The sequence below is a fragment of the Durio zibethinus genome, chromosome 12 (genome assembly GCF_047325235.1).
Source record: "Durio zibethinus cultivar Kanyao isolate XHJ-2024 chromosome 12, ASM4732523v1, whole genome shotgun sequence".
Classification (NCBI taxonomy): domain Eukaryota; kingdom Viridiplantae; phylum Streptophyta; class Magnoliopsida; order Malvales; family Malvaceae; genus Durio; species Durio zibethinus.
In genome coordinates, this window is record NC_143173.1 from 2,643,802 (window position 1) to 2,664,407 (window position 20,606).

At 28.9% G+C, this 20,606-nt stretch overlaps 1 protein-coding gene across 13 annotated transcripts; it reads right to left on the minus strand.

The window, feature by feature from the left end:
- Positions 1 to 377: 377 nt before the first annotated feature.
- On the minus strand, positions 378 to 19,662 carry LOC111296925 (disease resistance protein At4g27190-like). Of its 13 annotated transcripts, none has more exons than XM_089769010.1 (14): positions 19,430 to 19,662; positions 15,045 to 15,134; positions 13,575 to 13,676; positions 13,055 to 13,143; positions 12,779 to 12,868; positions 9,797 to 12,675; positions 8,436 to 8,948; positions 4,686 to 5,201; positions 2,818 to 3,591; positions 2,596 to 2,661; positions 1,974 to 2,033; positions 1,301 to 1,840; positions 982 to 1,188; positions 378 to 865 (listed from the first exon to the last, which is right to left on the minus strand). In XM_089769010.1, exons 6-11 carry the CDS (start codon positions 12,635 to 12,637, stop codon positions 2,025 to 2,027), a joined length of 4,719 nt encoding a protein of 1,572 aa, XP_089625136.1. In that variant the 5' UTR covers positions 12,638 to 12,675; positions 12,779 to 12,868; positions 13,055 to 13,143; positions 13,575 to 13,676; positions 15,045 to 15,134; positions 19,430 to 19,662; the 3' UTR covers positions 378 to 865; positions 982 to 1,188; positions 1,301 to 1,840; positions 1,974 to 2,024. The 13 variants fall into 13 exon arrangements, with proteins under 13 accessions (XP_089625136.1, XP_089625140.1, XP_089625133.1 ...); XM_089769014.1 differs by having other exon boundaries at positions 1,301 to 1,396; positions 1,768 to 1,840; positions 12,779 to 13,143; XM_089769007.1 differs by having other exon boundaries at positions 1,301 to 1,412; positions 1,768 to 1,840; positions 12,779 to 13,143.
- Between the last annotated feature and the right edge of the window lie 944 nt (positions 19,663 to 20,606).

Below are 20,606 nucleotides of genomic sequence, written 5' to 3' on the forward strand. Positions count from 1 at the left end.
TGGTAGATTATGCTAACAATAAAAATTAGAAGTTATTTCAATTTTTAATTTGCTGTTTAATTTAATTAGAATTTCAATACAAACAATAATATAAAAGAGAATTAAAGATAAGAGTTAAATTTTGGATCTTATCTCTCAATTAAGTTATTAATTAATTTATTTGATCTATTAGCTTTACCTTGATGATTTGTAAAAATTTTCTAATATAATCATCAAATAATGTTTATTTTAAGTTAATCAACAATGGTTTTACTTTTCCCCATTTCATTGCAAATAGAAGAAATTAACTTAAATTCTCATAGCTACTTACCAGTGTTTAAACGAATATAAGGCACTTCTTATAAGATTTGAAGCCAAGACTCTTTCACGCAAAGAACTAAAAAATCCAACTTTAAAATTGATACCTATTGTAGATAAAAACCATTGTACTTGAACAACGATCCTCTGTTTCTTATACCTGGAAACTCTTGGCTTATAGTGTATTCAGAGGACCAAGATACTTGCTATAGGTTGTTCTGTTTATGTCAATGCTGATAGAAAATGTCCTAAATGAAAATCAGAAATAACTGCTCCATCCCAATGAGTTGTCAGTCATTGGGCTTTCTGCAAGTGTTTTGACTTGTATATGTTTTCAATTAATGAAATAAAACTAGTAAGCCTTTGCTAAAGTTTGAAAAGGACCAGCTTCTTCACTTGACATGAGGCAAATACTTTGTAAACCTTCAATGGCGATTGGATTCTTTCCCATTCTTCCATTCAATCAGTAGGATTAATTGGCATTAGCCCTCATCGTATGAGAAAACTAGGAGGGGTATTCGTTCTGCCCAATTTTCCTGTACCATCTGCCTCCTTGACATTGAATGCTCTATTTACAATTCACATTGATGATAAAAATTGTCAATCACAGATCTGGGTGGAAAAATCAATTGATAATTAATATATAAGCACAAAAATTGCCCAAGGCCAAAGAAAACGACTAACCATGTTCACCATGAGCCATCAAATCATGCCTCTGAACAGTGCCACTAAGGTAGCATGGAACTCAGCACAAGGGTCGAGTAGAATGGAACAGGTTATATCAGGATGGATAAATTGCCCATTCACAAAATGTTGTAGGCACAGCACACCTTGGGGCACCCAACGGACTCAAGAATTTGCCATTGGTTCAATGCAGCAGCAGAAAATCACCTGTAAACAAACACAAACCATCAGCCGGCCCAAACAAAAACCATCAATTTGAGCCTCCAGAATAAATATGAATTGAGCTTTCTTTCAAGTTTCAACGTGAAATAGTTTGTACCTTCCCAAAAAGGGGGAGTCGCAAATCCTTGAAATTTCAAAATAAGTATGTGATCCTGAACTTCATAATATTTCTCCTTATCCTCTGACTTCAGAACTGTTGTCATCCATAACTTCTCAACACCCAGATCATTAAAAATAGAAAAGTAGTACATATGTTATTTCTTCCAAGGTTGTTCAAATAAATGGCAAGCTATAATTAGTCACCATAGAAACATAAAAGACTAAAAGAAAGAAGCTGCAACCATTTACAGGTTGATCAAATGCAGCATGATTAAACTTGTCTTTAGAGACAGAATAGCTTGGCAGCACTGCCCTTTAGCAATATGATAATTGACAAAAAAAAGAAACGAAAAAAAAGAGTACCATTATTTCATTTTAAAGAACCCTTGTATTATAATAAAGAAATCTTATAACCATTTGATTTCAAACGATGAAGTATCAATAATGATGTCTCAAAATACATACATTGTTTACTTCACTCTGCCATGGCACATAAATGCTGGCCGTGAAGGAAATAGGAATTAGAACCCTTGCACTTCTGCACTTGAGATGAAGAAAACACCTTCAAATGAAGAACTTAACTTATTCAAGGAAAGAAAAATCATTTGCATTAGATGAGTACTACATAAGCTATACTGTCTCAAGATGCATGGAAAGACTTTTTGGCTTACTCTGTTTCTTGGCAGTTGAAGGATTGAGCTGATCTTCTTCAGAATTCTCGACTATGTTGACTGGATTATGAAATCATAATGAACAAATATTAGTGAAGGTGAAAAGAAAATTACTGGAAAATTACTTTTGTTACTCTTTGAAGAATCAGTGTCATAATGAATGATAACAAAGCCATTCTGATTTCGAATGAAGAAACAAGAGTCATATGTCTCAAATACACATTTTCAACAATTTCCTACCTTGCCACGCTTGCCATTTGAAGATCATCACCATAATCCCTCTTCTTATTTTATTTTATTATAAATTTAAACATTCTCTAACCATAAAGAATATTATTACTGAAAAGCAGAAGTATTTTAAAAAGAAAATCCAATGATCTATTTCAGTTGCTCTAGAATATCCTAAAAAGAGTAAATTAAATAGAAATCCTGATGAAAATAAAAAGGAAAAACTGTTTAAAAATTACATAATATTATAATGATAAGAGAAATATAAACTAGGAAGGAGGCATCAAACTCCTACTTAATTGATGAGGAAAAGTAAAGCATTTGAGTTGAAAGAAACAAAAGCTATATTATTATGAATGGTATCTGAAGATTTATAGAATGAAATTTGGCTTACTTGTGTGTTAGAAGTTGAAGGATTCCCTTGATCTTCTATAGAATACTGCATTTCCTCCGCGGGATTCTACATATATATAATAATCACCAACAACAATTAATATTAATTGGTCATGAGGGGGAAAAAATGAATTAATTTTGATTTACAATGGAGTCGTGATCAACGCCCCCAACCACAAATTTTCTTTGTCAATGATAATCAAAGAAATTTGAAAAAACATACCCTTTCCGTGAACAGTTTTTGTATGGTGCTATTAAGGCTTCCTTCCCAAATCCAATTCCCTTCATCTGCCCAGTCATATGGTCGTACTTTGTGCAACATCGGAGCGTTTAACCCTTCCCTGGAGAACATCTTCATCTTTGGGCATTCGTGTACAATTACTGTTGCTAAGGATGGGAACCCAAAGGTATGATTCCCCGATGAGCAGAAGCTTTCTAGATTTGACAGCCCACTCAGTTCCAAAAGGTTGAGTTTGGGGAAAATGATTTCATCCTTCACTTCATCACGATCCCCATCGCTACCTTCTATTATTTCTTCTATCTTTTCACAATCCCTTATCCTCATTTCTCTGAGCTGCACTAGGCTTTTGGCTGTTGAATGTGTAACTAATTTTATGATCCCATCACAAAATTGAACTTCAAGAGTCATCAGATTCTGGAAACATACTGAGGATGGAACTAAATTACTTTTTAATTTGGGACACCATTCCACATGTAAAATCCTTAGATTTTGGAATCCTTCCTCACCACCAACTCCTTCACTTTGGAATAACGACTCTTCAAAGTAACAATCTTTTATTTGAAGGCTTTCGAGATTGGGTAAGGATAGTAATTGGAACAGGTAAGATGGGAATATGGCTAATTGTTGAGGAAACCGTACAAGTCCGAGAACTTTTAGTTTGCAAAAGTAGTCCGATGCAAGTCGTAGGCCATGCAATCTCTCTTTCATCCCATCATCCCATCCGAGGTGAAGTTGTTGTAGATTTGGGAATGCCAACTGCACAATTCATGCAAGTGTTAACAGGACGGAGGATGAGTTGTTGAAAGGGATCAAAATGAACGATTGTAATATGGTGGAATAAAAAGAGAAATTTAAAAAAGTATATCTTTAATATAAGTAGTGATCTTTTTATTTTTATTATTGAATCATGTATACTTACATAGTACCAGCTGATTTGAGTTTGTTATTATTATTAACGTATTTTTTTTGTTAAAAAAAAAAATAGGTACAATCGTTTTCTAACTTTTGATACACATTAACTTTTACAAAAATTTAGAATTCAAAGAATTTTTTAATGCATATAATTTTACTGAAAAACTAGTAAAGTATACATTTGAAAATAAAAAACAAAATCTGATTATTGAAGTTTAAAGATACCTCTCTAGTTAAATTATAGATCAATCCAAAGTTATACTATAAAATTATATATTCTATCTTGATAAACAAATTATTGTATTTTATTCTTACAAATATATTAATAGTTTACATACTTTTCTTTTTAATATTTATTATGTTGCCATTAAATGCTTTTTTATTTTATTTTTTTTCAAAACACGTCAATCTATTTTTTAAAATTTTGATCCAAAGATTATTTAAGATTTAGGATTGAGGGGTGTTAAATACACCCTTATTTTTCATTTTATACCCTATTTTTTAAAATGTTCTTAAGTAAAATTATTTAATTATATTTTTTTTATAAATTTTTGAAAATAAATGTTTGAAAAATTGTATAACTTGTTGGATATAAATATCAGAAAACTTATGAAAAAGAGTAATTAAGTAATTTTATTTTAAAAAAGATTTGAAAAAAAAATAGCATAAGAAGAGTAAAAAAAAAAGATGCATTTAATATCACTTTTTAGGGTTTAGGAGCTAAAAATCTCATTAGCAATTAGCAATATAAGTAGTTTACCCTCTATTAGATTATTGAAATCAAAAATAAATTCTTAAACTCCAATGATGTAATTAATAATTAGATGCTATTTCTATTAAACATATAGTTTTACCTATCAATTTGTAAATGAGTTTAATTATTTGAAACAAATTTTAAGTTTATATTGGAGCGATGGAGGGAGACATTAAAAAAATACCTTTTCACTGAATAGGTATTTTGAGATATCCGAGTGGAGGTTTTCCGTTGAGATGCTGCTCTCTCCTGCTTCATTTTCAATAGTTGTTTCCACACTTGTAGAATCAAAATGGACTGTATTCAAAATAGGACATCCTTCTATATACAGATATGTTAGAGAAGGGAATTCAATCGGATTTCCAAAGCCAAATCTTTTGAGCTTAAGAAGATCCACCAGCGTCAAACAGTCTAATTTAGGAAACACCATTTTCTTCATCCTTTCTTCTTTTTCTACTAATCCTTCCGTCACTATTATTATCTCTTCAAGTTCATTACATCCTCCAACATTAAGTGTTTTTAGTTGCACAAAGCTTTCAACCATAGAGGAAGTAAATATATTCTTCAAATTATTGCATTCGCACACTTCCAAATTTGTTAAATTTTGAACACCAAAAGAAGTTACTGAACGTTGCTCATGCCATAGCCTTTTAACTTCCATGAAGCCTATAGACAACCGCTCTAAGCCTGGGAACACAGCCTGCAAATAAAAGTAAAGTTTGACGATCAACAATTCCTTATTATTCAAATATTAAAAAGAATTAATAATGATTTTCAGCATTGATATAACATAAAGAAATAATATATTATTGCCATTGACTATATATTTCTACAACTCCGTCATCTTTAATTATACTAGCAACATACCCACACTTTCTTGTAGATCTAAATTTTTTTTTATTTATAGTTAAATAAATTTAATAAATCAATGAATATAATTTTTTATAATTTCTTAATAAAAACAATGATTTATAATAATTTATTAATTAATTTGGGGATAATATCTTTATTTTATTTATAGAATTTGTTAACAAATCAAATACAAATTCATATTTTCAAATATAGTTAAAAATATTAAAATACATCATTTAAAAACTTAAAAAAGGAAAAGTGCCAAGCAAAAAGGAAAAAAAAAGAAAAAAGAAAAATGACCCAAATGAATTTGCCAAGTCGACACTTCCACTTAAAGATGACAATGGACGAGTAAGACCATGTTATGCTTATCATAACTCCAACTTAATCTCGGATTATTATTTTTTATACCCGATCTAACCCAACATATAAATATAGTATTTTATTAAATAATAATTTTATTAATATAATAAATATATAAATTAAATTAAATAAATAATAAAATATATAATATAATGTATACCATGAGACGAGACAAAGAAAAACACTTTAAATTTATCTTCAACCTGACCTCAAAGTTCAAAAAAGAAAAACCATCACTATTAAATTGGTTAATCGAAACCTATTAAATACGAATTATTTTAACATTTATTGATCCAATTTCTTACAAAATTTATTTTATTTTAAAAAATGAAAAAAAAGGAATGGAAGGGTAAAAAAAAAAATTCTAAATAGGATTGCTACCTAAACAATTCTATTGTTAATTTATCTTCCAAAGCATAGATAAAAAATGTTAAAATAAACAATTAAAAACAAAAAAAAAAGTTAAAACTAAAAGAATGGCCCAAGCAAAAAAATAGTCAAATTAATGGAAGATGCATGGCCACTATCTTTTAATGATAGAAAAGAGGTCGAGTCAGGGTGGGTTTATACACACCTTAACTCTTAACTCGAATTTTTAATAATTCAATTCCACTTTGATTTCAACCAGACATTGAGTTATCCTTAATTGATATCTAATCTTAACCTATCACATATATACATAATTTGCATCCAATCCAAATTAAAAAATAATAATTCAATAATTTTAACTTAGTATAATATTCATAAACATTTTATTTTTTAATATAAATTATATCTTAATTATGTATAAATATAATAATAAAATAATTCAACTTTACTTCAATTTCTACTAGACATTAAGTTATTATTAATTGATATATGATCTTAACCTATCACATATATGTATAACTCGCATCCATTCCAAATTAATAAAAATTAATTCGATAATTTTAGCTTAGTATACTGTTCATAAATTATATCTTAATTATGTATAAATATAATAGCTTATTAAAATAAAATATTAACTAATAATTTTATTAATATAAATATATAAATATAAAATTAATTAAATAATAAAATATATTTTTTTTAATATATATGGAACATCCCAAATCCGTTTCCTACTCTTATCCGATTTAGAAAAAATTTCGACCTAATTTCAATTTTAAAATATAATGTACTTATTGGATTGAAAGAAATCAAAATCCATTGAATTTGTTTTGTCATCCTTACATCAATGGTCTTTTTTTTGTATGAAATTTTTTTATTAAAAATTTTTTTTGAAAAAGGTTATTGGCAAAAAAAAAGAAAAAAGGCCAAATAAAAGTGTTGTAAATTTATTAAATTAAGATATTAAATAATAATTTTACTAATATAATAAATATATAAATATAACATTAAATTAATAATAAAAATATAATTTTATATATATCTTAGACAAGATAAAACATTTTAAAATAACCTTTGAACAAATCTCGATTTTAAAAAAAAATCTCAATTTGTTCTCAAAATTTTTAAAACAACATATCTATATTGAATCGAAGTGAATTGAAACCCATTAGATACAAATTGTTTCGTAATTTTTACATATATTATTTTTCTTATAAAATTTATCTAATAAAAATTAAAACCAAATAAAAAAATAAAAAAATACATTTTAAAGGAAGGTTTAGGGTGGCACATAGACCCCCCATCTTCCTCCAAAATCTAAAATATTTATAAAATGAATTGTAGAAAGCCTTTTGGTTGAAATAATTAACTTCGTACAATGATTATAATCTTCCATGAAATAATTAGAAAAAAGTCAAATATTGGCTTGAAGTTGCAATAAATAAAGTCAGTCATTAAATTTTATGTATTAGTTATTAACTCCTAACCAAAAAAAAAAAATGTAATTTTAGATCTATAATAATATATAATATCAATAATTTCATTATATCACTCAAGTCATGACTTGTAAAAGTAAGAGTTTTAAAGTTTTAGAGGTGTTCATCGATTAAACCTATCAAGTTCTGTTTTTAAAGCTAATAAGAGGCCGACAACTCACTCATTTATTTTATTGACAAAAAACTCACTCATTTAACTAATATTTTATTATTAAAATAATAAACTTTTTTATTATTATTAATATTTTAAACATATAAAAACAAAATTTAACAAAAATATAATATTTATTAATAAAATAATTTAATCAACACTAATCAAGCTGAAGCTTAAAAAATCATATGCAGCCTGACCCCTTACATCTTCAGTTTCGACAATCCCCTCTATAATTCAAATAATTAAGACTTTCAACTTTAAAGTTTTAAGTCTACAATGATAGAATATCTTTTTGGATGACTATAAAATGTTATAATGTTTGTGAGAAAAAAAATCTATATATGAAAAGGAGAATTATAAGACTTGAAGAAAATAACATAAAAGATGAGAAAAAAATCACCTTCAGATATACATTTTGGTCTTGCAATATATTAACATATATACTTCATCACTTTGTTTTCAGGTTAAGTTAATAGGAAAATTACAATCTAAAACACCACTGATAATAAATTTAAATTCCACACCAACGAAATTAGATGATTGCTAGATAACTCATTAGGATATGTTTTTAAAAATTTAATATAATAAAAAACATATGATAATATTTTAACTACAATTGTTAAATTTAAAAACTCCACCAACAATGTATGAAATAAAAATTTAATGTTCAAAAAATGGAGAAAAGCATTAAAAAAAATACCTTTTCATTGAATAGATATTTTGGTACATCAGTGCAAGGGTTCACCGTTGAGATGCTGCTCTTTCCTACTTCATTTCCAACAATTGTATCCACACTTGTAGAATCAGAATGAAATGTGTTCAAAACTGGACATTCAGCTATACTTCGTTCCCTTAGAGAGAAGAATTCATTTGGATTTCCAAAGCAAAATCTTTTGAGATTGGGAAGATTCACGAGCTCCAAGAAGTCTAGTTTAGAAAATACCATTTTCCTCATCCTTTCTTCTTCTAGTAATCCTTCGGGCACTGTTATTACCTCTTCAATTTCATTACAATTTCTAACAAAAAGTGATTTCAGTTGCACGAAGCTTTCAACCATAGAAGAAGTAAATAGATTCTTCAAATTATGACAGCCCTGAACAGTCAACACAGTTAAATTTCCAACACTAAAAGATGTTACCGGAAGCTGATCATGCCATAATTTTTCAACTGTGATACAAGATAACCACAACTTCTTTAAGCATGGGAACATGACCTGCAAATAAAAAAATATTTGATAATCAACAATTTCTTATTATTCAAACATTAAAAAAAATTAATAACGATTTCCAATATTGATATGAGACAAAGAAATAATATATAATTGCCATTGACAATAATTTTCAAGTAGATTATTAAACAAAAATTAAATATTTACTTGGATTTGCAACTATATAAAGTCAATGAAGTCATTAAATGTTGAGTATGAGTTATTGACTCCTAACCCAAAAAATAGAGTGCAATTGACCATCTATATATATAATATCAATTCTTAAATTCATTATATCACGCCCATGTCATGAAAGTGAATTGGAGTTTTTCAGTTTCAAAGGCGTATTTGGATTGGCCTATCAAGTCTCCCTTCCAAGGCTGACTCAACTGACTCATTTAATTATTATTTTATTAAAATAACAAAATTTTATTATTAATATTTTAATATTGCAAACATATTCAAAATTAAAATGTAACAAAAATATAATATTTATTAATAAAATAATTTAATCCTTGTGGATAAGCTTTGAGTTTAAAAGACTTATTTTATGTTTTATTGAATACTTATTTTAAATATATTAATAAAATATTTTATGATATATTTTATTTTCATTAATTTTGATTCAAAAATCACTAAAATTGAAAGTACAGCAATAAAATTCAATAAAACCAAAGTATAATGACAAAATTGAACACTCACCTACAATAATAAATTTGCTCTTTATCCTAATTATATCATTCACATATTAAATAGAAAATCTAGTTTAAGAAAAAGGAACAAAAACGAGATCAAAAGGAAATATGTTGGAAGTGAGAATTTAACGAAAAGAAGAAATATATTGACATAAATACCTTTCGGTCAAAAAGCGATGTGGCAGTTGAACTTCCATCAATTGATTGAACTCTTCCTTGTTGAGACGAGGAAAGCCTTTTTTCTGAGTTAAACAAGCCAATGAAACTTGGTAGATTTCCTAACCTTAAATAGCGTAATTGGCTGAATTCTAAAATGTCATCATCACCAATCTCTTCCTCCCTCTTTTCTACAATTAACTCTGTGAAATTCGAGCAAAGAGATACACGAATTTCTTGAAGGTGGCCGAGCTTTCTGGCTAAGGCGAATGAGAACAAATTCTTCAACATATTACAATCTCTTACTCCTATCTTTCTTAGTTGACCGAAACATTCAGCTTGGAGTTGACCATAATATATGGCCTCCAAATTGTTCAGTTCACGAAGAAACAATGTCTCCAAAAGAGGAAATGCTTTACATGAAGTCAACTCCATGGAGTTAATGAGATATTTAACCTCTGAATCATTGCGGACATCAAGATGTTTTAAATGTGGGAAACCTTGGGTATCTGGATCATAAAGCATGTCTATGACATCTTTTGCTGCATCCAGATGGAGAGTTTCGGTTTTTCTCAACAACGTTTTAACCCCACTATCGTCCAAATGAATACTCTTATTCAACTTGAGTTTCAACTCTCTCGAGGTTTTTGGCTTATAATTCCGCCACCACTTCTCTCCAATGGAAATTTTGTATCTTTCAAACTTTTCAGAAAACAATTTCTTTGGCACAGCTTGCAGATCAGGAATATGTACTTCCAAAGTTGTCAAACGAGACAAATGTTGCAACTCAACAAGGCTAGCATTGGTTCTTGGCTTCTCATGTCCCTCAACCTCCCATCTATCAAAGCTATTATAAAGGTATAATTCTTCTAATCTGGATAAACGAGACAAGACATTTGATGATATTACTTTAAGACTGGAACAATGACTCAAATCTAGCAATTTTAGCTTGATCAATTGTCCTATTTGGGGTGGTAGCACTGCAATTTTAGATTTTCGGAAGCTAAGGATTTCTAAATTCTTTAACTCTTCAATGATGACTATATCTTTTAAAATGCAGTTAGAAAAACATAAAGTACGAAGATTTTTTAGGAAACAACATGACGAAGGCAAGGATGGAAAATAAAGTTTGGCAAAATCTAGGACCCTGAGTTTTTGCATTCCCCTAAAGAAGTTGTCTGAAATTTTCAAAGAGGAATCCTCACTACCCAAAGAGACAAAGGTAAGATTTGGACATTCCAACCGATCATGATCAGAAGGCTCACAAACCTTAGCATACTGCAAGCTGATCAGTTCGCAATTTCTCATTTTTTCCTCATTTGACAACTCTTTGAATACATCATCATCATCCCTTCCTAGAGCAAGCCAATGGTGGTCTCTCGAAGCGATCGATAAGGCAACATCACAAACAACGTCATGCATATCAAAGCGCTCAAAGGTAGAACCATCAAGTAACAAAGAAGAGCTTTTCAGGTTGTTAACCAATGCGGATACTTTATATCGTGCTTCTTTGATTGTATTAACTCCATGAAATAAACCCAAACCCATGCCATATCTCAACAAGCGGTCGATGGCAGCATCATGGCCCATTATGCTACAGAGTAGGAAAGTAGGTCGATGTTCCTCATCTTCTAAAAACTTGTAACTCAACTCTATAGCTGAATATGCACCTGCTGGTATCCCCTTGAAGTTTCTTTTAGAGGGATTTCTTAGTTCATTCAAGGCATACTTCCAATCAGACAAATTCTTCTTATTTTTCATAGCTTCCCCAACTGTTACAATGGCAATCGGCAATCCAGCACATTCATTGGCCACTTCAATTGCCGTAGTTTCCAAGTCAGGGCTTAGAACAATATCACCTGCCTTCTTCTTAAACAGGTTCCATGCTTCTTCTTCTTTCAATATTTCAATTGGAATGTTTTTCAGCGAACCCATCAAAGATAAAGCATCAACCTTTCTAGACGTCAGTAAGATCTTGCATCCTTGGTGTTCACCTCCGTAAGGAACTCCCAGAGCCTCCATATCCAATTTCTCCCAAATATCATCCAAAATAACAAGAATCTTATTGCTCCCCTTTAGTCTGTTACGTAGTTCGCCTGCTCTTCCGGGTACACTCGGCTTTTCAAAAATTAGACCCAATTCATCAGCAATAAGATCTTGAATATTCTTTATGTCAAAATTGTGGGTTACAGCTGCCATGACCACCTCATCAAACAAATCCTTGGCTTGTATAGCAACTTGTTTGACTAGGGCAGTTTTACCCAAACCTCCCATCCCGTAAACACCAATTATGCTCAAATTAGCATCTTCAAGCGCCTCCATGACCCTATCGAAAGCACCCTTTCTTGACTCAAAGGCCTCGTAGTCTTTGTCAGGTCTAGTGGCTGTCCCTCCAACAGCAGGTTGGCGGGATACTCTATTATTAAATTCGTCTTTATCTTTTAAGAGTTCAGCAATGGTGTTGGCCTCTTTCTCAGCTTTTCTACTGAGTTGGTAACGAGACTTAAAATTAGGACACAACCCAACGAAACACATCTGCTTTGCTTTCTCTTCATCGTCATCCAATTGCTCAGCAGCCTCATCACAGATCCCATTGACCTTAGTCAACCACTCACCCACATAGCTAAATATCTCCTTTCCCTGTCTCGTAGCCGCATTAACATCCTCTTGCACACTTTCTCTTGCAATCTTCAGTTTTTTAAGTTGATCCCTGAGGTTTTGAAACTTGCTCTTATGCTTGAACAAGTAACTAACTTGTCGTGCAATGGGATCAACTGTGCATTCCACCGCTTTCCCAGCAAGAGAGCCAAGAATGGATCTAACAATGTAAATACAAGCCTCCATATATTTTTTTTAATCGGAAGAACGCTCCCTGACAAAACCTAAAACAATATGAACAGTAATATTCAAAACCCAAAATAAAAAAATAATATAAATCAAATAATCAGAGATGAAAACAGTGGAAATGGGTTTAAACAAACATACCTCTGTCGTTCTCTTAGATATCAAAAGATTGGTCGGCTACAGCTTCTTCCTATCCTCACTTTGAGTAGTGAAGCCAAAAGAACAGAGAACCTACAGAAAAATTTTAAGGAATTCTTTTTTCTTTTTTTGGTGAATAAAGCTTGAGGATTCAGCAGTTGAAAGAGTTTAGGAGATGGCAGTTTGAGAGAACAGAGAATCAAAACTCAGAATTGCGTGTTTTCTGTAAAAGAGTATGAACAGCCAAGAGTAGTAAACAAATGGGAACATGTTGACAACCTAAAGGACGACTAAAGCACAGCCAGCTGGTCTCCATTCTGCGGTCCCGGGGTCCTGATTGTGCGCCTCTGGGCTGTGGCACATGATTTCTGTCGGTAAAGTATTATTTTTTATTACGCCAAAATCCTTGTTGTTAAGCACTAATATACAGTTGTCATTTTTTTTTACCTAATGATGAAAAAGCTATTAGGAAAACATAAAATCTTGATTTGATTTTCTTCATTTTCATAAATTATGCTCGTCTTATATACCAAAAATGAAATACTATCATCTTCAATAGTTTTAGCCAAGACATGATAAATACATCATTACAAATAACATCAAATTTTTATTATAATCGAAGTTAAAAACTTTTATTTACATTCAAAAATACTCCTTGAATCCAATTTTTATTTCCTAAAACACCTTTACTTTTCTTTTTATTTTTCTTTTTTTAAAATGTTTTAAATAAAATTTAATTATTATTTAATATAAAAAACTATCTTTCATGGATTTTTAAATAATGAAAAAGATGTTTCACCTTCAACTTAAATCAAAACCAATAATTGTGAAAAAAGCATGAAAAGCACAACCAGCTGGCCTCCAGTGCCTGCCCCTGGGTCTCCAATTGTGCTTGTGCAGCCTGTGGGACATGGTTTTTGTCGGATTAGAATGTTTTAGTAAATTACACTAAAGTCCTTGACATTTAGCACTAATACAATCATTCTATTTGTATGATAAATTTACATCATCTCCAAAGTTTTAACACTTACCGATGATAAATGGATCCCACGTCTCACATGCACATGCAACTTATGTTATACCAAAAATACCCTTTTTTTTAATAGGATGACAAGTAATATAACTAAACCAATTTCAGCTTCTTAATTTAGTGATAAAAAAATCTTTAAAAAAATACGAAATTGAGGTTTGACTCTATGCTTTCTTTCTTCTTTATTATTGTAAAGCTCTCTCCCCTTAAAATCAAACAACAAGGGAGAGGAAAAGAAGATGAAGTCAAACTCCAAACTTTGTGTCTTTTAAGATTTCTTTGATCACTAGATCAAATTTTTTGACTTGATATTAAAAAAAAATACTTAACTTCCCATACAAAATGAATATATACCTTTATAATTTTTTATTTTATTGTAAATAAACCCAATTTTTTTTAAAATTACCTAATTAAATTTAACTTCTTTAAATAAAATTAATTTAAATTTTTTTAATCCAAACCAAAAAAACTCACCCAACCAACTCTTGATTTAGCTCGAAACTAAAAATAATTTGAACTCAAATTAACTCAAATCTAAATTAACATGAATCTAAAATTAATCAAAATTGAAATAATTCGAAATTGAATCGATCCAAAAAATTAACCCCAAATAATTGAGAAAAAGATCATTTTAATTAAGAATATTAATTTAATAAAATAATAATAATAACATAAATGATAACTCATTAAAGTTATTAAAAATATCAAATTAATATATATTTTTAATATCAAACTAAGTATAAATTATATATGTTATGTTTACTTGAAAACTTCTTATAATTTATAATATGATTTAAAATAAACTATATATTTTTAATTATTATGATATATTTACATATTAATATTTCATTTAAAAAAATTATATAATCTCTTATATTATGTATTATCAATTATCATGTGATTTAAAATAAAATTTACAAAACAAGCTATTGATTTGTGTATATATATGTTACATATATGTTGTAATTATATTATTAAATTTTAATCATGAAATTTAAAATAAATTATGTGATTTCCTTTTTCCTTTTCTTTTTTTTGAATGGTAAGAAATTGATGATACGAAGCAAAACAAACAATAAAAGGGCAGAAGGCTCACTGACAAAACCCAAAACAACAAAAACAGCAATATTTAAAACCCAAATATATATATATATATATATATATATATATTTATATATATACATATATAAATCAAATAATCAGAGATGAAAGCAGTGGAATGGGTTTAAACAAACATACCTGTGTCCTTGTCTTAGATATCAAAATATAGATCGGCTGCAGCTTCTTCCTATCCGTACTTTGAGTACTAATATCAAAAGAGCCGAAAACCTACAGGAAAATTTTGAGGAATTATTTTTTCTTTTTTTGGTGAATAAAGCATGAGGATTCAGCAGTAGAAAGAGTTGAGAGAACGGAGAATGAAAACTGAGAATTGCGTGTTTTCTGCAAAAGAGCATAAAAGGCGGAGACTAGTAAAGAAATGGGACATGATGACAAACTAAACAACAATTAAAGCACAGCTAGGTCGTCTACATTGTGCGATCCCTAGGTCATGATCGTGCACATGTGGGCTGTGACACATGCTTTCTGTCGGGAAAGTATTATTATTGAGTAAACTATACCAAAGTCTATGTTGTTAAGCACTAATTTAACATCACGCCATCCGTATGATAAATATACGGTTCTCAATTTCCTTGGTTTAATAATTGAAAAAATTTCAGCAGGACATAAAAAATCTTGATTTTAAATTAATTTTTTTATGACGTATGTTCATTTTATATATAAATATATTTATCATTGTCCAAAAGTTTTACAATCACATCAAATTTCTGTTAGAATTAAAGTTGGAAGTTTCGTTTACATTCAAAATTTCTTGATGCATTTAATGTTTTTATTATAAAAATATCCATATTAACTCTTTTAGCAAATTACTTTTCACTTCTTCCTTGCATAATCCTACAGATTTATAAAGTCATAAATTTATAAAAAAATTTATGAATATGAGTATTTGTAAATTCTTTAAATGGATGAAAAAAATATTTTTTTATTATAAAAATATTCAATGTGAAAGTAATGATTTCACAACAAATTGCTTAAAACCTCAAAGGTCACCAAGAGATTTGGGCAGAAAAGGCAGTCAAGTAAATGCAAGTCAACATAACATCTAGGAAAATAGCAAGAAGCGTTTAGTTTCCAACAAACATCAAAATCATGGTAGGTTTGGCAATACTCTAGGAAGTCCTTCCTTGAGCTCGCATGTTGGTAACATGCATTTACATGAGAGGAATCGTAGTACAATTGATGTCACTAAAAGCTCTAGTGTCTCTGCACCTGTCTTTGGCTCACAAAAAATAAAAATCAGAGAGCTAGGATTTTAAGAGGGAAAAGACTGAGGACAAGTTTGAGGTTGATCAGATCTGGGCATTATATGGTAGGGATGGCATGCCTAAGGACTCTGCTTAATTCAAAAAGATTGAATCCACCCCTCATTTCAAATTGCGTGTGGCACTGCTGGAAATGTGCTCAAGGCCTAAAGACTTGAAACTACCCTTTGTTGTAGGATATTTAAAGTTAAAAGTGGCCAAACCAAGGTTAACGTTGTCTCTCATCAATTAAGAGCTGAGCCCATTGGGAAGAACAAATGCAAAATTTACCCTAAAAAGGGGGAGGTTTGGGCAATATACCAGAGTTAGAACTCCGCAGATTCAGACTTGGGTACGGGTGAATGTGACATTGTAGAAGTGTTGGAAGATAATGCCAAGAGCAAAAAAGTTATGGCTCTGTCATGTGTAAATGGATCTAAATCACATTATAGGGCTTCAAGAAGTCAAAGTGCCGGAGATTGAGTTTGCTACATTTTCTCATCAGATTCGAGCTTTACAGCACACAAGAGAAAAGGATTGCTGCTGGAGAGGCTATTGGGAGCTTGATCCCTTGACTATTCCCAGTGTTCTTATTTGTATAGAGTGATATACTATATTGTGTTGCATCATTAAATCCCTCACCTCATTGTCACCAGGAGCTTTTGTGAGTATTCTCCAAGGGAGAAAATGGAAAGAATTTAGAAAAAACCTGACGAAATTAATTTTGTCTCCTGTGTTGGAAATCATGCATGGCCTTAACCAGTTAACCATTTTGTTTTTGCCAAAACGATGTACTCTTTTGGAAAGTGAACTAATGCAAATCCTCAACTTTTAGTTGCAAACTTGCAGTGATTATGAATTCTTATATCTGCATCATCAGAGTTGACGTTGCACTTTTCCATTGGGGTAATAATATGGTCTCTCTTCATGTTAGGACTATGATATGTATTGTACAACATTTGTGGACATTAACAATCAGTGTTAATCCCTATTACATCAGAAAAGAGGTGTCTTTTAAACTCTTTTTAATCTAATTATAGAATTTGAAGTGTAAGAAATTGTTCAAGAGTAGATAAAGTAGTAAATAAATTGATTTTAAAAATTCAGATTGAAATTAGAGCAAGTAATTTTATGATTTAAAAAAAAATGAAGTTATTATTTATAAATCTTTATTTCTATTATTCCCTAAACATTTTTTTTGGTCTGGAAAAGGAGTATTATTCCCTAAACGTTTCACGAAAAATGAAACGTTTTAGCTTTGTCTGTTTCACGAAAAATAACTTTTAAAAAATATTTATATTTTTGGAATATAAAGAGATTTTTTGTTATTTAGAGGAATTAATGAAAATATTTTTCATTATTTAGTTTTTTTAAAATATTTTTTTACAAATAATATTAATATATTTATTAAGATATTAAAAATTATTTATTATTAAAGTATATTAAAATTATTAATACTCAAAAACAATTATATTTTGATAATAATTTTTAATATTAAAATATTATGTTAATATAAAAATACTTAAAACAAAACTATTTATTATTTTTCTATTATTTATTAATATATTATAATATTATTTATTAACATTGTTATAATATTAATTAATTAATATATTATTTATAAGTAAAATTATGTTGATAAATAATTTTACTTAGAAAATTTTTTTTAAAAAAAATCTTATTTTTTATTTTTTATTAACTAATAGTTATTTTTCATTAACCACTTAATTTTTGTGAAACAAATAACTAAAAATGTAAAATTAACTTTTAAAAATAATTTTTCGTAAAACAACAAAGCACCGAATTCTGCATATAAGCTTTTTTTTTTTAATTTGCTTGTACTTGCCCATGATTTCTTTTCACGTTGGACAGGTAATTCTTTTTTTCTTACAACTTTTCTCAGTTTTTTTGGATACCCAATTCATTTCTTGATTGAAAAATTTGTCAATTAAACCCAAAACCGATTATCCACCGATGTTCCAAACTCCAGAAATTGCGTTCATTGTTTGATATTTAAATAAACAAAGTACATTGAAAAGTGGGAAATCTTATTTGCAATATGTTGGCAAGTCCTCTATGTGTATGACGCTTAGAAGAATTCAAATGGTGAATTTCAACTGAAATTCAGCTAGAGAGTTCTTATGTTCTTTTTAAATTGGAAACATTTCAGTTACAATTATTTAATTACAATTAATTAATTATAATTTATATTTATGTAAAACTCATATTTTTTAAACGATAAATTTTTATATAATTTTTAAGTATGATTGATTAATTATAATATTATAATGAAAAAATTATAAGTGAAATTCTCCCTTTAAAAACTGGGATTTACAGCTTTCAATGCCCATAATCATTTATAAATATATATATATATATATATATATATATATATATATCTATCTCTTTAGAATCAACTTGTAAGATAATACTTGCATACTGCAGAATCGCGTTCAGTCATGTTTTTTCGTCTAAATGTTTTGACTATTTATTAGACTTTAAATTCTCGTATCCATGTCTATTTATTCATGTCTTAAAAGGTGAAAACTATAAGTATTATCATGTCATAATTCGATTACCACATTAAATATAAAATATTTTTTTATTTTTATTAAAAATTTTAAACTATTAATTTTTTTTTTTTTGGTATCATATCATAATATTATATTTAAAATTGTATTATATTGCTTTGCTTTGGTGTTGACAAATAGGAATTGTCAGTATATGGTTCTTAATTTTGATTGTTAGAAACGCATGACTGAGAAGATTCCATATGGAATATGTTACTCTAATACGTGACTCTACTGTGGGTGTTTGAGGACACTTATGTTTTTGGGAACAAATCAAGTTCCATGGCATTAACAGCCTCTCGCACTCTTTTTCATGAATCCTCCAGTTTTTGACGTTGATCCCTGAGGTTTTGAAACTTGCTCGTTTACTTGAACAACTAACTAACTTGTCGTGCAGTGGAATCAACTGTGTACTCCGCCGCTTTGCCAACAACAGAGCTAGGAATGGATAGAACAATGGAAATAACAGCCTCCATATATATATATATATATATATATATATATATATATATATTTGAATCGGTAGGAAATTGATGATATGAAGCAGAACAAACAATAAAAAAACAGGGAGGAACGCTCACTGACAAAACCCAAAACAATAGAAACAGCAATACTCAAAACCCAAAAAAAAATTTATTTTAATCAAATAATCAGAGCTGAAGACAGTGGAAATGGGTTTAAACAAACATACCTCTGTCCTTGTCTTAGATATCAGAAGATTGGTTGGCTACAGCTTCTTCCTATCCTTACTTTGAGTACTAATATCAAAGGAGTAGAGAACGTACAGGAAAATTTTTTAGGAATTTTTTTTTCTTTTTGGTGAATAAAGCTTGAGGATTCAGCAGTTGAAAGAGTTTAAGAAACGGTAGTTTGAGCGAACAGAGAGTGAAAACTCAGAATTGCGTGTTTTCTGCAGAAAAGGTCAGACTAGTAAAGAAAGAGGAACATGATTATTTATAATAGATTTTGAAGTAAATTACAATAAAGTCCTTGATGTTAAACACTAATTTAACATCACTCCATCAGTATGATAAATATACGGTTATCAATTTCCTTGGTTTAATAGTTAACAAACTTTCGACGGGACATAAAAATCTTGATTTTAAATTAAAAAACATTTTTATGAGCTATTCTCATTATATATAATATTATATTATAAAATACATAAATATATAATAAGATATATTGTTTGATGTCTACGTGAATAATTTATATTTTTTATATATAAAATAATATATGAAATTATTATGCAATCAAAATTAAAAGAAAATATCACATCTTTAAATTTAAATTTTGAAAATACTTAAACTTATCCTATTAAAATTAATCAAAATTCAAGAAAAATTTGGATGAGCAAAAATCAAATAAATCAATAGAAAAATCTAAATTCAAAAATCTCAAATAAGATATTTATTTTTATAAAATTTCATATAATCTTTTAATATTTTTTTAATTTAAAAACACTCATATCACCTTTTTAAATTTCAAAAATACTTATTAATTTGAAATATATATATATATATATGCATCCTAATTACCATCCAATAATAATATTATTTGCAACTTTTCTTTCTAAGTTTTTTTCAAGTAATATTTTTTTTTCAATTCATTTTTTCTTTTGATAGACATCTGCTAATTGTTTTAATATTTTGTTCAACACTTTGATTAAGAATACAAGACTGAAGGTATGTAAATATTTATTTTATGATGTAATTCATCATTCAATAATATTTTTTTTACAATCATTAAAAGGAAAGAAAAATCTATATAATACTCTTTTACATCTAAGTTTATTTTAAAAAAATTAATTTTTTATGAGATATCGATTCTGTATATAAATTTTATATTTTATAAATATTGGAGACTTT